Here is a 17,809-nt window from a genome sequence, read left to right on the forward strand (position 1 = left end):
AGATCTTTCCCACAGGCTGAGACAGAATTCTTCCTGCACAACTCTGTGAAACTGAGCTGCCGGACTGGTGCTGGTTGGGATTTTTTTTCACATTTAGTGTTTTGTTTATTTTTGATGCATATTTTAATTTAAAAATTTCAGCTCTATTGAGGTGTAATTGACAAATGAAGATTGGAAGATATTTCAAATGAACATCGTGATGATTTGCTGTATGTAGACATTGTAAAAGCACCCCCCCATCTGGTTAATTAACACATTTATCACCTCACACATTTATCTCTCTTTTTTTTAAGTTCTACTCTCTCAGCAAATTTCATTACACAATAAGTGTTATCAACTACAGTCACCATGTTTCACGGTAGATCTTCAGACCTCACCCACTGTAAAGCTGAAAGTTTGTGCCCTTTAACTAAGTTCTCCTTATCTCCCCCAACCCTCAAGCCCCCAGCAACCACTTTTCTACTCTCTGTTCCTGTGAGTTCGACTTTTTTTTTTTTTTTAAAGATTCCACTCAAATTGCTTACATAGCCAGGGTCCCACAAAATATATTTGCCTGGGGTCTCACACATCCAAGGGCTGGACCCACCACAGCTGCCCAGGGCCATTTTTCACCTCAACTGTTACCACTCCCATTACACAGAAGAGGAAACCGAGGCTCACAGAGGCTAAGCCTCTCCCTGGTGATTCCCTGGCTGGATCGTGGTGAAGCAGGGACTTGGACTCCAGTGAGTTTGTAACCCACACACTGCCTCGCCCATCTGGCCAAATCCAAGGGCACCTTGGCTGAGTCCAGCCCCAGTGGCTGTGCTCCGAAGACTGCTGACATTTGGAACAGGGCTCCTGCTTTTTCAAATTGCTTACATGGTTTTTGTTTGTTTGTTTTGGGTATTTTTTTTTTCCTGCGAGGTACTTGGAAATCTCCACGCATCTTCCACACGTGGCTCTTTTGCTCCCTTCTCCTCCCGACTCCACGTCCTTTAGACCATTACCGGCTAGGGGCACCATGTGCTCCTTCTGCGCCCCAGTCCAGATCTGTCACAGGACGATGGAAACGCTCTAGAGCGTTAACTTTGGCTTCCTGTGAATGCTAGAGACTGTGAACAACGAAGGATGTTCTCTCAAATGGCACGGGGACTATCCAGATTGCTGGGGGTGGTGCTGAGGCTAGCTGTGAGAAGGAGGTGCCTGCGTGGGGGCAGGAAAGAGAGACGTGTTAAATCTTCTATTATGGGGTGGGCAGTGTCCCTAAAGGAGCATCCAGGGTGGGCACCCTCCCCGCTGCCGATTTCAAGAACAAGAAACAGAGGGGAGGTGGCCCATGCCTAAGAGGCTCTGTGATCTTTCAGCGGAGGGAGGGAGCCCTGTCACTTCAGTGCGATAAGGCTTGTTTTCTGCTCTTTCCGGAATCTGCAGATTCCAGAACACAAAGAATTAGGAAGGCTCCTCTCCGTGAGTTCAGTGTTCAGTCTACCTTAGAAGCAGTATCTATAATGCAAACAGCACTATCTTTGGGGTCTACTGACCTGGGCTGGAATCCCAGCTCTGCCAGTACACGTGCGACCCTATGAAAGTTACATAAAACCTCTGTGCCTCAGTTTTCTCATCTGAAGAATGGGGATAATCATTCCTTCCTCAAATGGTTTGTTGTGAGGATTGAGTAAGATGATGGTGGTACAGCGCCTGGTACAGAGGACACTGTAGCTAATATTATCATACTTTTTGTCTTAGATGGTCTCATGGAGCACAGCCTGAAATCACGGGCTGGCTTTCCCGTGTGTTACTTCAAGATCCTGGGGAAATATCTCCCACATATGTGTAGTCAGTTTTGAAAAACCAGTTGCAACTCAATCATCCATCAATATATACAACCATTTTGCACCCGCTTTCTATTTCTAGCCTGTATCAGCCCTGCAGGTAATGAAATTGAAGAGCCCCCAGCCTGATACATCAAACAGAAGTGTCTTTCACTTATCTTAAAGCTCCTGTTCTCACAGTTCCATGGCAGATGGCTTCGAGTTCACTCTAATCCTAACCATCATTTCCTAGACACTTGAACATCTCCTTCTTTAAACATTTTATTTATCTCTCACTCAAGTTTTCTAGTAACTGTAAGACTTTCTCAAAGTACACCTGCAAGAGCTTTCCAGGGCTGAGCACTGTTTTCTTTCTCACCCTCGGTGTTTTGTGGGCTGTTCGGGTATCAGAACCTTAGCTAGCAGCCCTCATTTTGAGGTCAGATGTATCCAGTTTGAGTCATCTCTCTCCTGCTTAGCCATCAGCCACGTGACCCAGTCCTATTCATATGGTGGCGGCGGGTTGATTCGTACCTGCCCAAGGCTGGCGGGGGGGGGGGGTGTCCCGGGGTCCTGGGGTCCTGGGGCCCACCAGGGGAAGCGCTCGGCAGCGGGCATGAGGCAGGAGCCCAGGACCGGGCGCTGCCTGCCCCCGAGAGCAAAGCCTCATCTCCTCTTTACTGACTTTCTGGCCTCCCCACCCTACCTAATTTGCATACCATTGCCAACTTCTCTTCCGAAAGTGTAACTTGTAGCATGTGACCCTTCTACTCAAAAAAAATCTTCAAAAATTCCTCCTTGATCAGTCTTGCACGTAGAGCCCTGCCTGGAAGAGCCCCACAGTTTCCTCCCTCCACCTGTCTTCAAACATCTGAGGATCCTACAAATACCTGGAGATGCTGACAGGACGGTGGCCCAGCCCTCAGTCTTGGGGAGCCCGCAGTCCAGTTGACGGGGTGTGACACCGGCCCAGAGTCCAGGGGGAACCCAGAGGGAGAAACAAACGCCCCAGGGAAGCTGAGGTCCGAGCTGCGTCTCCTTGTGTGAACAGGGGCTAGCTAAGCGGTGCTCAAATCAGAGGAGACCTTGGGAAGAAAGGATGCCATAAAGAGAGAAGGTGATGGCAGGACACAGTATCTGGATGCACAGAAGCCTGGAGAGGCTGAGGTCTGGGGCATTAGTGGGTGGTAGAGCTGACACCAGTAAACAGAGCCAGGCAGGTGTGCAGGGCTCCCGAGGCCAGCCGGGGGCTTTGGGGTGTAGCCTGTGGGTGGTGGGAGGTTACGGAACAATCTTAAGTAGGGGGTGTAATATCATGTAACTTCCAAAGGAAAGATCGGTTTAATGGTCGTAAAAGGATTTCATGGTTATTATAGAGAACTGGAAAAATATAGAAAAATAAAAAGTAGAAAATAAAAATCCAGTGGCCCAGAGATAAACATTGACAGCATCATTGTATTTACTCCTGATGCTCTCTCTCTCTTTCTCACCCTGGCCACTATGGGACAAGTGCTCACTGCCTACCAGGCATTGGTACCAGAGCTTTCCTCCTCACCGTAACAGCTGTAGACAAAGTTATAAACAGGTGAGGAAGCTTTAAGAAGCTTCTCTGGATCACAGGGTCGGTAATGGCAGAGTTGGGCTTCCGGCCAGATTACGGGGCTCTGGCACCTGAGTTCTGAACCCCTAGGCTGGATGGTGATTACACTGATCCACATCCACACACACACACATTAAGTTTTCTTTAAAATAGAGTTCAGGACCCTAATTTTCTGGATTGGGGCTTTAAAAAGAATTTTGCTGAGAGCCCGAAGGTGCTGTCTAGGTAGAGGGGGTTCAGAAAGTGTGGTGGGAGAGAGCGGGTAGATGGGGGCGGCAGCGGTCACGTGGAGGGTGATGGACATGCGAGGCAGCGAGGGTGGGGGCTGGGGGCGAGGGTGCACGCAGAGACCCTTGGGAGGAAGAAATAACAGACCTTGACTTGGGGCGTGTGTGTCTAGGCAGGAGCTGAGAGGAAGGAAGGCGCGAAGGAAACACCTGAGGATTCTTTACGGAGCACCTGGGCGGGATGGGAAAGCCATCAGCGGAGGGAGACGTTTGGGAGAGCAGGCGGTGGCGAGTTCCCCTGGGGGCCCCATGGGAGGGCGCGCCCTGCCAGCTGGACGTGTTCACTAGGCAGTTAGAGACACAGAGGGGAGTCGCCGCATGTTTGTACTGAAGTCAAGGGACATGGGGTTCCCTGGGAAGAACAGGCAGAATAAAGACGAGGCAGAGGAAGCTTAGGGACATGGGCGGAGAAGATAACAGGGTAGGATAGTTGGATCCCAGAGTGGCCGACACACAGGGACCACAGAGCAGGATGGCTGGGAACAGGAAGGGCCTCTGGAGTCACGGCTTTCTGCCCCAAACCCCGGTTTCGGGCTAATCCCTCATCCGCCATCAAAATCATCTTTAGATGTTCATTTCCGGTTCGATTTACTGTCCCGTCCTGGCTTGCTGTGCCTCTGCGTCTCTAAGGCCGATTTATACTCTTACCTCCTCCAGGAAGCCTTCCCAACTTGCTCCACTGAGCCTCCAGCTCCCTGTGCACAAGCCCCCACCCCCACCCCCCAGCGTCCCTTCTGCACCATCACAGATCTTGTTTTCCCCGAACTCTGCCTCCTTGGAGCCCCAGGGGGCCTCATAACAAGGTGCTGATCAATTGGATGTTTATAACCCACAGCAGAGAGCATATTATTTTGCTTGTATAGTGTGGTTTTTGGAAATACACTTTCTGTACCCCAGAAGCTCCTCTGCCTTTTTTAGCTCAGTCCCAGCTCCGTGGATTTTTCCCATGGCATATTCTTCCCCGGTGGCCTGGCATTTTGCAACTCGAACACTCCACAGGCAGCCTGGGAGCTGAGACCCCACTTCTGTTCACTTCCTTTCCCCATTTCTCCATTTTCCTCACTTCCTGTTTTATGACAGTCCCTCATCCTGGAACCCACCGTGCCTTCCTTCCCGCGTGCGCGTGCCAGCGCCTGCCCAACCATGTGACTCTTTGTAACCATGTAACTCTGATGGGGTTAAGGAGGGTGTCGTCTGCTCCACGTCCCTTCTTTTGGGACAGAACTCGGCAACATTCCACCAGCCCTCCCTAGGCAGCTACAGTAGGTGGCAGGTAACAGATCTCCAGAGAGCTTCCCAGCTTCACCTTGTGTTTCTTCAAGACTCACAGGTTCCCTGTAAAGCCAGAGAGAATCCTCACTCGTACACATGTGTATCTGTATCTGTAGATGCGCTTGTGTGCATGATAAGCCAGTGACACTTAGGATGACAGTGACATTGATCATAATAACTACCATTTGCTGAGCACTTAGCACAGGCCGGGTACTACGCAAAGCGCTTTACAGATGTTGCTTCATTTAATCCCCTCTTCCTTGCCTGCTGCTCTTCCACGCCCTGTGGAATCTTGGGGCTGCTCTGAAATCACTGCCATGTTGGATAGGCATTTTTGGCTTTCCCTTTGCAGGTGTGATGGGAGTAGACCCAGGAACTCTCCATGGTTAGTACGGAGGCTCTGGGGGAAATCCACGGCAGCAGTGAGGTGAGAGGAGCCGGTCCTGCCTCATCTCTGCCTCTTATCACCTCTCCCTCAGAGAGAAGCCACAGGTCAACTCGGGGAAGCAATGACATTTGACCTTTCCCCAGAGAGCCAGTGCCTGTGGGGTGTGTGTCTGTGACAATATCCTATGAAATAAGCAATACTTAATGGAATTCTAGTGAACTGTAAACGAGAAGATGCAGTTCAGGGAAAGTTTCCTTAAAAAGAAGAAGCCATCTTCCCAATCTTGATTTTTAAACTTCCACTCCTGCTTAGGGCTATTATCATTTCAGTTGGAAAATGGCAGAAAACCAAATAGTATTGATGTAGAAAAATACAAAATCGAGCAATAACCACTCCCTACTTCCTTAAATGATTTGCAGAAATATTCAGGGGAGGAAATAAAAAAGGGAACTTCACTGAGAAAGAGGATTGGATTTGGGGACAAGCAGAGATTAAATTTGGTGTTTAAGGACAGGTAAGCAGCACAAAGCACTGGAAGACAGCAGAGGTTTTGATCCTAAGGTAAGTTAAAAATAAAGCCTCCTGGAACATCCTGGGCTTTGCAATGCTGTTCCATTTTGAAAAGGCACAAGAGCATACACTAAAATAAAAGGTGATTTGAAAAGTACTGCCCGCGAGGGAGGAGAGGTGGGAGGGAGGTGTGAGTGGCCAGATTGTGGGGGGAGCTGTGTGCAGAAGTGGCTGTGAGCTTGCAAGGAGGGAGGCGGTGAAGCAGCGAGGTTTTCTGTTTCCTGTTGAAGGTTGGTGTCTCCGTCAGCTCGGGCTGTTCCAATAAAATACTATACAGACAGGGTGGCTTAAACTGCAGAATTTTATTTTTCACAGTTCTGGATGCTGGGAAGTCCAAGGTCAAGGTGTTGACTGATTTGGCTTCTGGTGAGGGCTCTCTTCCTGGCTTGTTGATGGTTGCCTTCTAGCTGTGTGTTCACATGACTTCTTCGTGCTCCGGAGGAAAGAGTGAGCTCTCTGGTGTCTCTTCTTATAAGGAAACCAATCTTATCAGATCAGGGACCAACCCTTATGACCTCATTTACTCTTAATTATTTCCACAAAGGCCCTACCTCCAAGTACAATCAAATTGGGAGTCAGGGCTTTGAACATATGAATGTGCAGGAGGGGTGGGGGGGACACAGACAGTGGGTTATTCTGCAAATAGTTAAAAGCTAAGGGGAAGGGGCCAGTGGAGAGAGGACAAATGAGAAACTGAGGAAGGGACAGCGGAGATGGAAGAGAGGACTTGTGGAGCCAAGGATGGGATTTTTGGTGTCAGGAAGTACAAGGAGTGGACAGTGTCTCCATAATTGTGAGGCCAGTTTACCTGGTAAGTGGGGATGGGTCTGGAACCTAAGAAGAGTAAAAAGATCCAGGAGAGCCTCCTTGGGGAACGAGACAAGAAGTGAACTGGGCACTGCCACGCGACATCAAAGGGCCGGCCAGCCACGCTGAGATAAGTTGGTTGCCATCAGGCCTCAGCTTTAATGTCACCTCTTTCTGGAGGTCTCACCTGGCCACCCTGTTTTAATTTTCTGCATAGCACTTAATCGTATCTGAATTGAGTTCTTACTCCTCCTTGTAGGATGTAAACTCCATGAGACCCTGGACTTTTCTGCCTTGCTCGTCACTGGATTTCTAAAACTTACAGCAGTGCCGGTCTGTAGAATTCGCATGCCTTTCACTCATTCAGGCCACATTCACCGCCCAGCAACGCACATGACTGGCTGGGTCCCCGTGACTCCACTGGTCATGAACTCTGTGGCTGTTTCTGCTAAGGGGATCAGCAACACTGGAGGTATGTCTAGAAACTGCAGTTCTTAAATAGCTAGTTTGACTTGTGCAAACTTCAACTGGTCCACATCTCAGATACTTTGGATTTTTGAAATACAGGACTGTCCGCCACTAAAGAAGCCGTCATTCTAAAAATGTGGCCCTCATTTAGAGAGCTGTCTGTTCTCCCAAACCTCACTTAGGCATCCTGCACAAAGTAAGTTCATTAGATTCTAGACTCTAAAACCTGTCTTTCGTACCAGACTCGGGAAGGTGTTTCTGAGCAGAGAAAGGCTGAGTTAGTTCATAACGCAGGTGAATTTCTTTCCCTGTTGTGAGTTCCTGAAAGTCACAGGCAAAAGAGCTATGCTGAGAGCTGGCCCTCTTGTGTGAGAGGAAGGCGATGGCCGTTTGGCAGAGTACCTGGATCTTCCTACCACCTCAGAAAAGAATGAGCCGTGACTCTCAGGAGAGGAAAGAGCGGGACCAGCCCCAAACTTCGCTGGCCATTCGTCATGTCTGAAATGGTTCCGAGGCTATAAATATCTAAGGGCCCTGATGGAAAACTTAAAGGGTAAGACATTTCACATTTTCCACGTGCCTCATCTTATACGATTGGAACATAACCCCGCAGTCCTTCACTGCTGATTTCTCTTCTCTCTGAATCACTGTGGCAGTTACAGCGGGACCCACCGTTTAGTGCTTTAATACATGATGGTCTCACCAGCAATTTGTTTTCCTGTGTTACTGACAGAGTGGGGCACAGAGGAAACATTTTTTCTTCATTTGTTAAGATGGGGAAAGTACCCACCTTCTAGGGTGGCTGAGAGGATTAGAGGAGTTAACATACATGAGGCTTCTGGCACAAGGAAAGTGTTTAATAACTACGAGCTAAAATTAGTAACAATCATTATTAATAAGAGACAGTAGTGCCTGGGGGGGACAAAGGCATGGACTCTGCCGCCTGCGGCCATCATTCAAATCCTGTGACCTTGGGTGAGCTACTTCATCTCTCTGTGCCTTGATTTCCTTATTTCAAGAATGGGGATACCAAGAGTACCGCCTTCTTGAATGATGAAGATTCGACAACATCGCAAAGTCCTTGGAAAACAGCCTGGCACACAGAAGTGTCACAATGGTGTCACATACTTAATTCTTAGAACAACCGTCTGAGCTGGTTGTCAGTATCTGTACTTGTACAGATAATGAAGCCAAGGTTTGGGGTCACACCGCGAACAGTGGGTCCACAGTTCTAAGCAACTTGAAGACCAAAGCTCATTTCACTACCGCACACGAGAGGATTACATGTGGGTCTATAGTTGCACGTGACGCTTCCATCCCCTGGAGGCACAAGCTTACTAAAACGGGTTATATTCTTTACTGGTATTCCTGATTACTAACTGGCAACCTGGACGGACGCTCTCAACCCACAGCAAGTGGTAGCATCCTAGCTGCTGGAGCTTGACAGCACTTTCTTCCACTGATTTGCTTTAAGCAAACGAAACAGCCTCTTGGAAGCCGGCAGTGAGTGGATTCTGACAGCTCACAGTGCCTGCTCTCTCTCCCTTGCCTGGACCACAGCACACGGGTGACTCCAAGGCGTGGATTCTTCCAGCTGTCCAGTGGAGCCTCGGTTATTCCTGCAAAGGAGTCAAGGGAGGTTTTAAAAGTTGGCTCAGACTTCCTTTTCCACTGAGGGTGGGGCAATGTTGAGAAACTAAGAGAAAGACCAGAGGCTATTCCAAGAATTTGCTTGTGAGTGTACACCACTGCCATCTGCTGGATGGAATGGGTATCAGACCAATTCCGATGTTTCTCTGCTGTGTAATAAACAAATTCACTGGTTCCCATTGTGGGTGCAGAACCCAGTGGTTTCATCATTTCATAGCAGCAGTTCTAAATGTCTGCATGTTTTGGAAACTTCATGATAATTGTGCCTAGAAGGACCTTCACGTGAGTCATCAGAAGATAAACTGATGACATCTTTGAAGCAATGTCCTATTTAGCATTAGTACTGCTGATCAAATTTGGTCTGCTCCCAAATGGTTGATCTAACTGGTTAGCAAAAGCCCATAACTCTCAGGCAAGGGCATGTAGCAGAACTTGGACCTTCTTGTTAAAGGCAAAAAGCTCCTACAGGGAAGTGAAATCACTGCCTGGCTTTATTCTTGTATCCTCTGAAATTCTGTGTTCATATACCCAACAATTATTTATCGAGCACTTATCCTGTGTGCCAGGCACTGTATCACTGTATTAGGAATTGAGAAAGCAAAGATGAATGAACATAGTCCCTGCTCTTAATAACAGCCTATGGATATTTCCTGAGTGCTTACTATGTGCTGGGCGTGTATATCCAATTACATCTCATTCGATCCTCAAGACAACCCTAGAATCTATTCTAATCTCACTTGTAATCTTCTCATATGATTACCTCATTTGTAGTGACTTTTACTACCTCAATTACCATTCAGAAAACTGAAGCTGAGAGATTTAATTAGTTTATCCAAGAAAATACAGGTAGGAAGAGTCGGAGTGGGATCTGAATACTGGGGTAGTAGGAGCAGGAAGGCAGAGGAGAGATGTGTTGATAACATGGACCAATGTAATTCCCCCACAACCTCCATAGAGAGTCTGGGTCTTCCATTTCACACACATCTTCTATTCCATTACCTAGTTTTCCAACAAAGTGAGAGGATTACAAAACAGTAAGTAATGACAGCAGTCGATGCTTTGGAAAGATTTATCAGGAAGAATATCGCTTCCTCTAGCAAGCATTTGAAATCTATCTAGTTAACATCCTTTTTAGTTCATAACTCTTCTTCCTAAGAGCAGCCTTGGTGTCAGCAGCAAGACCTGCGTTGTTGTCAGTTCTCACGGGACAGAAAACAACTCCGTGTTTTTGGTCAGCGTGACAGAGGACGCGAGAGGGACAGATTTGCTCAGCACGGGCTAGGGAGCAATTTAGATGTCTGAGAGCAACAATCTCAAGCTGCGTTTTATTTTTCCTCCCTCTTGGTATAAGAGGGGCTGCTGGTGCTGGTGGAGAGATACAGGGTGGGCAGTGGGGATAGGAGAGGGAAGAGAGGATGAAGAGAAGCTGCAGGCAGAGAAGAAGGTGCTCTGTGCCTAGTGCCTGTGCAAAGTGCCCAGACGCTACTACTGGACAGAAAACCAGGAGGGTAGGGGGCAGAAAAGTGCCTAATGGCAGGTTAGGGCTTTGTTGCCAGCCTACCGGGCTACAATCCCTGCTCCACCACTAGCCTAGCGTTTGACCTCAGGCAAGTCACGTGATCCTTTCTAATCTTCACCTGTGAGTTGGGGTTGCCTCACAGTGTTGTTTTGGGCGCTCAGTGACGTAGTCCAGACTGGCCTTGCAGCAAGGGGCCAGAATTCAGAGGGATCTTTTAGAAAAATTACCCTTTAGGGTTGCTTGATGCCACCTATTTGCACATCAGTTTGCCATTTGTACTCTGGAGTTTTCCCTCTCAACAATCCTATGAGGCAGGTTAGCGAGATATAAATCATCGCTGTATATACAGAAGAAATAGATCCCCAGGTGACTTAGCTAAAATGAAGAAGTTTTTCCAACCAGAGCCCGCCCTGAGGGCCACCCACCCAAGAACCACCAGGAAAAGCATCTTATGGAATTGCAGTTGTGTCTCAGACCACAATGCAGAGAGCGATATTCAAATTGTTTCCTGGAAATAACTGAAACCCAAATTTCTTGGAAGGAGCTCCAACCTGGAATTTCCTGGAAGGAGTACAACCAGAAGGGGGAAAAACTCTTATAAAGCATCCATGGCAATTTGTTTTGAAAGTCTCTTTCTAATAGATTTTGAGGGTGAAAGAAAAACAGAACGCCGAATTTTAGATTATTTTAAAATTAATCAACTCGTCATCAGCCAATGCTCTCTTTGTGGTAAATAACCACCAAAACATGATTTCCCTATTGTTATACATGTTTGTGAAGCCAGATGTGGGGGGCGAAGTTTTAGAGAAATAAGAACAAATGGAAATAAGAGATAAGATATCAGAAATACCAAAAAAATAATGTCCACTTAAGGAACGTATAAAAATGTTGCATTGAGACAAGACCAGCTAAGGATCAGTACAAAAAGTTAGAGGCACGTGAAGGAGAAACACAGTAAAATCTAACTGGGAGAAAGCAGAGCTGAGTAAACTCTCATCAGACCAAACTTTACTGTGTTAAGTTCCTTAAAAGTTTTTTTTTTCAATGAATGATTTGCAATAATTGTGCCAGTTACTTGTATGTAAATGGGCTTTTTAAAAGCATGATTGAACAGTTAATTTTTATAGTCATTTAATTCATGTTTATATTATTTTTCGGCACAATTAATTTGCACTGTAAGGCACAGACTTGATTTTGTTTCAGAAGGTTAAACACAGGCCTATTCAAATGATGAATTCCAACAGAGCTGGAGTTGGAGAAATGAAACATCATGGAGCAGTTCATAAACGAAAAGGCATCTTGGCCAACAGGACAAGAGCGGGGAGATCAGTGCCTGACACACAGTAGGTGCTCTGTACACGGCTGGTGAACATATCGGAGGGGTTAAAGACTGACCTTGGTTTCCCACGTGAATTCAGTTAGACAGGATGTGAATGAGACTTGTCCTTGCTATTCATTCTGGCTAGAAATAAAGTGAAAGGTACAAAATCTACCCAAGTCTTCAGAATCCCCATGTCCATCCCGTTAATGTGTTAGAAACCCAGGTGTCCACTTGCCATCTCTGTCCCTCCTTGTTAACCCACCAGGTATCCTTTCCTACATGCCGTCAATTTCACCTTGCAAATGGATCTCCCATCCCTGTTTCCCTTGCTACTGCCCTAACCCCAGCTGTATCTTCCCTTGCCTGGACGACCGTAATAGCCTTCCAAGGGCTATACTTCATCCACTCTGGGCCCCTCTATTCACTGCCCACAGTGACACCAGAATTATCCTTGCAAAACACAGATCTGATTATGTCAGTGCCGCCCCCTCCCAATTCTCCTGGCCCACCCCTTCACTCTGCTCTTAGGGTTAAGACCAGGGGCCTGTTCTGCAACCGCCTCTCCCATCACTGCCCCCTCCCTCTCTTAACTCCACCTACCTAATCCTTGAGTCCCCCTCCCTGGGCCTCGCCTCTCCCTGCTTGGAAAATGCCATTCCCTCTTCCCTCTGCCTGGAACCTACTTCTGTTCTGTCTGCTTCTCCTGCCCCTGCCTCTTCATCACTTAGATCTGCTTGTAATACTTCCTCTGGAACCCTGGCCCCAGTCTTGGCTACTTTGCCTCTATTCGGTTAGTGCTATTGGAACCCCGTGTTTCTTTTCTTTCAAAGCACTATTCTCTGTCTGTCCCTTGTTCAACTGTTTGATTAACATCTGTCTCCCTACCTGAATCATAAATTCCAGGAGACTGAGGACTCTGAATGCTTTTTCTCACCGTCGTCGTGTCTCTGGCATCTAGCAGTGTCTTGCACACAGCAGGCACAAATAAATATTTGTGGAATGAATGAATGAGCTTAATGAATACTGGCTTGTTACTCTTAAAGGCTAATCTCTCTGTTTTGCTCTCTGCACGATTTTCTCAAACTAAAATCACCAACAAGCATAATGTGATTTACATCTAGTATGTTTTTATGAATGAAAACACTGTTACAGTGCCTACGAAAATTGAATTGTCTCACTTCTGCATTAATTAAAAAAATTCTTTCTCACTTCTGCATGAGCTATTAAAATAAGCATACATGCTTGCATCTAAAAATTTCACTTTTCCCCAAGATAGTTCATCCTAAAGATAAAGAAGATAAAAGCTTCATTGGCTTGGGAAATTACAAATTGCACTCTCAAAGAAGGTTGAGAAATGCAGTTTAACATGCAACTAAATAAAAGCCTTGGTGAACTGATAGTTCACAAGTGAATCAGCATCCTTTGAAAGACTCAAAAGCCATGTAGATGGGAAACTATATTAGCAGAAAACATCACATTTCAGGATGAGAAAACAATCATTGTGATTTTAGAAACGTCAAGACAAGAAAGCATTGGTGCAAACAACTTATTCCTACAGGTAGACGGAAGTTTAATTTTCAGAAAGTTCTCTGATATAATACATTTTTCGCTAATTCCTTTTACATTTAAAAGCAAATTGCTCTGGATAAATAATTGTAGGCCAAAAGGTCCATGATGCTGTTCAACGAATTGAATAATCTGTTTTCATCATCACGTAGTATAAGTCTTATTACAGTTACTTTCCTAGTACTTAGGCAGCATAATTTGTACAATAATTACTGAATATTCTCCAAAATAAGTAACTCACATCAGAGTAATGTGAATGGCCAGTAAATTACTATTACTTAAATATGTCTGAATCAAGCTATCATTTCCCATCCTATGATGCAAGCCCTGGCAAAGAATTATAAACAAGAAAATCTCACAGCTTAGAAGAGAGACCTCTAGTGTGTGTTAGAGAACTTTTTATTGGGCTTCAGGCATAATGAATACAGCAAAATCACTGCAGTCATTTTGAATACTGTGGTGGGAGGTTTTTTTTTTGTTTTTGTTTTTGTTTTTTTTTTTTTTTGCCAACAATCATTCACGCTTGGTTCACTTCAAAATTTCTTCCCAGCAAATGTATGATATTTTTGCCTAATCAGTTCCTTTCTTTTTATAAACATAACTGCCTAAACCAACGAAGTTTTCTCTGGGATGCAAAGTTTTAAAATTCAGTGATCACCTTTGCGACCTAATTAGTAAACATGAAACCTACTGTCATCATAACAATTACTAACAATTCTTTCCATTCAAGCAGCAGCAGGACACCCGAGCCAAATTGTTGTAGTCAGTGTGCAGTCTTCTGAACACCAGCCCCTCACGGTAAGCCAACTGCCACACAAACATAAACACGCGGAATAGACGGGCACATTGCCCATTATCCAGGAGACAAATGGATCCACTACTATTTCAAATTCACCAAGTAGGTTAGCTGTTAGTTTCCACAGATTCCCACATATGCAGGTAAATTCCTTGATGTAAGATCAGGTTTAATGAATCATTCTATGGCATCAGCCTCTGCCTTTAAAAACTCTTTTATTTTCTCCTTTTCCAGATTAAAAACACATTTGAGATACACACAGACAATATTTCTCTAAAACACACACACACATACACACAAAACAGGAGGTCTCTTAAGGAGTCTACTGCTGAGAAGGTAAAAGCATTTTGCTCATTTTTAATTTGCTAAAACAATCCAAGCATGCTTGGTACCCAGAGGGTATTCTCAAATAAACTTGTATCTCTAGCTGCCAGCTTAGTTGATTGAAAACAGAAGGCAAACGTTTCTTAAAGAATGAGTATGTTAAACTGTTACATCCCTCCCAGTTCCACCACGGACACACACACACGTCAAGGATTTGCTCGAAAGCGGCCAGTTCTATGATCTGGGAGATAATGCAGCGTTTATACCAAATTACTTCTGCCTACTGCGGGGCACGTCTGAGCGAGGAAGCCAGTGTGGACAGTTCCTGCGTGCCTTTCTCCACGCACAAAGCCGACACCCAACTTTGCTAACTTAGTTGGCTCCCGCCCAGCCGGCCCCCGAAGCACAGTCACGGTGAAAACGTTTTAATACCAGAAAACCATTTCCACGGCACAGTGCAAGTGTTCGAAAGCACAAAGGCAGGCACTGTCGACCCGCGCTAGATAGGAAGTTGCGGTACTCGGGGCGGCGGCGCGGAGCACGCGTCCAGGTAAGGGATTCCTGCACCAAGGCTCCCGTTTCCTCGTCCTGGTGGGTTTGGGGGCTCTACCTCACTTTTTCACGCGAATTCAGCAGAACGCGCCCCCTACTCGGTTCTTTTTCCAGGAGGCGCTTACGCGATTTTCCAGCCAAGTCCCTCTGGGGGGCGGGAGAGGAAGCACACGCCACATTTCAATAAAGAGGGGCAGCGGGGGTGGGGGCTGGGGGGAGCAAAGAGGTCAGAAAAGAGCCGAACTGTATCCTTCCCGCCCACCTCGGTGCCCCAAGCACCGGTTCAGACGGCGGAGACGGGAGGCGGTCAGGAAGCTCTGTTCCTTTAAGGGAACCTTGGCCGCCAGAAGGGGAGGGAAGGATGCGGGCTCCGGACTCGGCGCTGCAGGCACCGCGGAGCCGAGGCGAGCGCAGCAAAGCCACAGCCATTACCTGCAGCGCTCACATCCTTCCCCTGCCCCGGCGCCTCCTCCCCGGTCCCCGCCTCCCAGGGAGACTTCTAATCCGGAGCACGTGCCTTGCCCTTTATCAGGGGAGGAGGTGGAGAGAAAGAGGAATGAGAGCTTTTTAAAAATAAATGAAACGTTTGCACCCAAAGCGGGGGGTGGGGGGCTGGAAAAGGGGGGTGGGGTGGGAGGGGGCTTTAAAGGCGCCCGGGTGGGCGGAGGCGGCGAATCCGGATCAGCCCGGCCGGAGACGGACGGCGGACAGCGCTGGGCACCCGGCGCCGCTCACAAAGGGGAGCGGCGCGGTCCGGCCCGGGCACCAGGGGAAGAAAAAACTGCCCCGGGGCCCAGTCCGCTTGGCAGCCACAATGGCGTCTTTCACGGGGCGTCGGGGGGCGCCGCGGAGGCTGCCGCGGGGAGGGGGCGGCGGTCCACCCCCCGGGCGGGTGCGGAGTCCCGGGCGCAGCCGCCCCCGCGCGCCCAGCAGGGCCGTGCGCAGCGCTGGAGGCGCTCCGGCCGGCGGCGGCGGCGGCGGCGGCGGGTCGGGGCCCGCGGCGCCGGGAGGCTCTCGGCGGGGCCGGTTCGCGGGCGCGGAGCTCGGCGCTGGGGAAGAAAGGGACGCGCGCGGCTCGGGCGAGGAGGGAGGGGTGAGGGAGGGCGGGGGGGAGGGGAGCGCGGCTGCAAAGCGGCCGCCGGCGAGGCTGGCGCGCGAGCGGCGGGCGGGCGGCGCTGGCACAGGCTCCGAGAGCCGCGGCCGCTCCGCTCCGAGAGCCGGAACCGGGCCCCCAGATCGGAAGCCCGGCCCCGGCGCGCCGACTCCCGGCCCCCCGGCCCCGGCCGGCCGCGCCCGCTCCTGCTGCCCGCTCCGCCCCGCTAGCGCCCAGGGAGGAACGCCGAGGAGCTGCGGGAGCAGCCCCGGAGGAGGCGGCGGCCGCTGCCCCGCCGCCAGTCCGAGCGGCTCCCGAGCCGCGGCAGCGGGCTGTGTGTGTGCGAGTGTGCCGCGCTCTCGCCCCATGCCTGGCACATGCGTAAAAGCGAGTTGCGCCCAAAGTCCCAGCCATACCCTCCTTAGCAAATAATAACAAACCCAAACCGTCAGATCTTACCTGAAACATTGAAGCACAAAGTCTCTCTCCAAGTCCCCTTTTCCTTTTCCTCTCCCCCCTTTTCCGATTTCTCTCCCAGCGATCTGCTCGGCTCGCCACACCAGAGAGAAATGCAATAGCTTGGCTAAGGTAGACAGAACAAAATACAGAGAAGAGTTGCTCCAGGGCTTTGAAACCCCTCAAGGCAAGGATCAGGATACAATTAGCTCATGCCTCTACCTCCAGTCTAAATCAATCTCCAAAATAAAACTTAAATCAAATTAACTGATCACAGGGCAGACAATTGATCTCCTTCAAAAATAAATCTCTACATAGACGTGTAGATAAATATACATATAGGAAATTTTTCCCCAGATTTTTTGGGGGGGGGTGTAGAGAAACTGTCTTATTCCAGCCTCCAACTTGCTTTTTACCCTCCTCTTGCACAGAAAAGCTGATTTTAATCGTTGTGATTAGTTTTGATGTAACGTTTCCGCGGGCGATTTCTGCAAATGGATGGAGTGTTTCTTTGCCAAAAGAGGGAAAAGCAGCAGATGATGATAATTATAAGGATTGTTGGTTGTTTCTTTTTATTTGTGTTTAGGGCTCTCTCTTCACTTTCTCAAGTTGACCTGACATTGTGGTTACACCGAGGTCGGCAACTTGTTGATGAGGGTCACCGCCCTGTCTGATCAAAGGATAGGTGATAATTTGGCAATAGAGCAGCACATTTTTGGTTCCTTTGGCGACATAACGTCCCAAATGACGTGGATAAAAATAAGCACATGCAGTCTGCTTTGCCCCAATCAAGTCTGAATCAGCGCCTGGGGGTGATACACAAACTCATTTCAAATGTTCAACCATGCAGAATTGCAAAAAGATTGAAGGAGTTACACTGCATTTTTTTTTCAATAGCCAAATTAAAAGAAAACAAAACCTACATTAGGTGTAGCCAAGGACCTACCGTTTAGGTTTATTTGATCAGCCTGGTAAACATACCTCCCCTGCTCCCTTCTCTTCGCTTCCCTCCACCTGGTATCTTTTATGGAGGGGTTTGTATAATTCCATTATTTGCTCAACAGAGCTAAAAACACTCTCACATAAACACATTTCCCCAGATTGCTACTCTAGTTCTGACCTCCCCCACTCCCCATCACTTCTTCCTCCCTGGGTCTTTGTTCAAAAAGGCTGTGCCTGAGCCAGTCCTTATCTTAATTCTCTTTAGTTAGAGTGGGATGTTTGGTTGTAACTCAAGGGTCACCTCCCATTAGTGTTATATCCGTGCAGGATACTTTTTGAAATGGTATTTTTTTGAGCACTTCACAGTTCATTAATTCAAAGACTTTGCTGACATTTCTTATGAAA

At 48.0% G+C, this 17,809-nt stretch overlaps 1 protein-coding gene across 1 annotated transcript in view; it reads right to left on the reverse strand.

Moving 5' to 3' along the window:
* The window catches only part of KCTD1 (potassium channel tetramerization domain containing 1), a 158,271-nt gene extending 141,786 nt beyond the window's left edge, over positions 1 to 16,485 (reverse strand). The window contains exon 1 of the mRNA XM_014561300.2: positions 16,466 to 16,485. Coding sequence (XP_014416786.1) covers positions 16,466 to 16,474 — 9 coding nt within the window. The 5' untranslated portion in view covers positions 16,475 to 16,485. The remainder of the gene's footprint in view (positions 1 to 16,465) is intronic.
* Positions 16,486 to 17,809: the final 1,324 nt, after the last annotated feature.

The sequence above is a fragment of the Camelus ferus genome, chromosome 24 (assembly GCF_009834535.1).
Source record: "Camelus ferus isolate YT-003-E chromosome 24, BCGSAC_Cfer_1.0, whole genome shotgun sequence".
NCBI lineage: Eukaryota > Metazoa > Chordata > Mammalia > Artiodactyla > Camelidae > Camelus > Camelus ferus.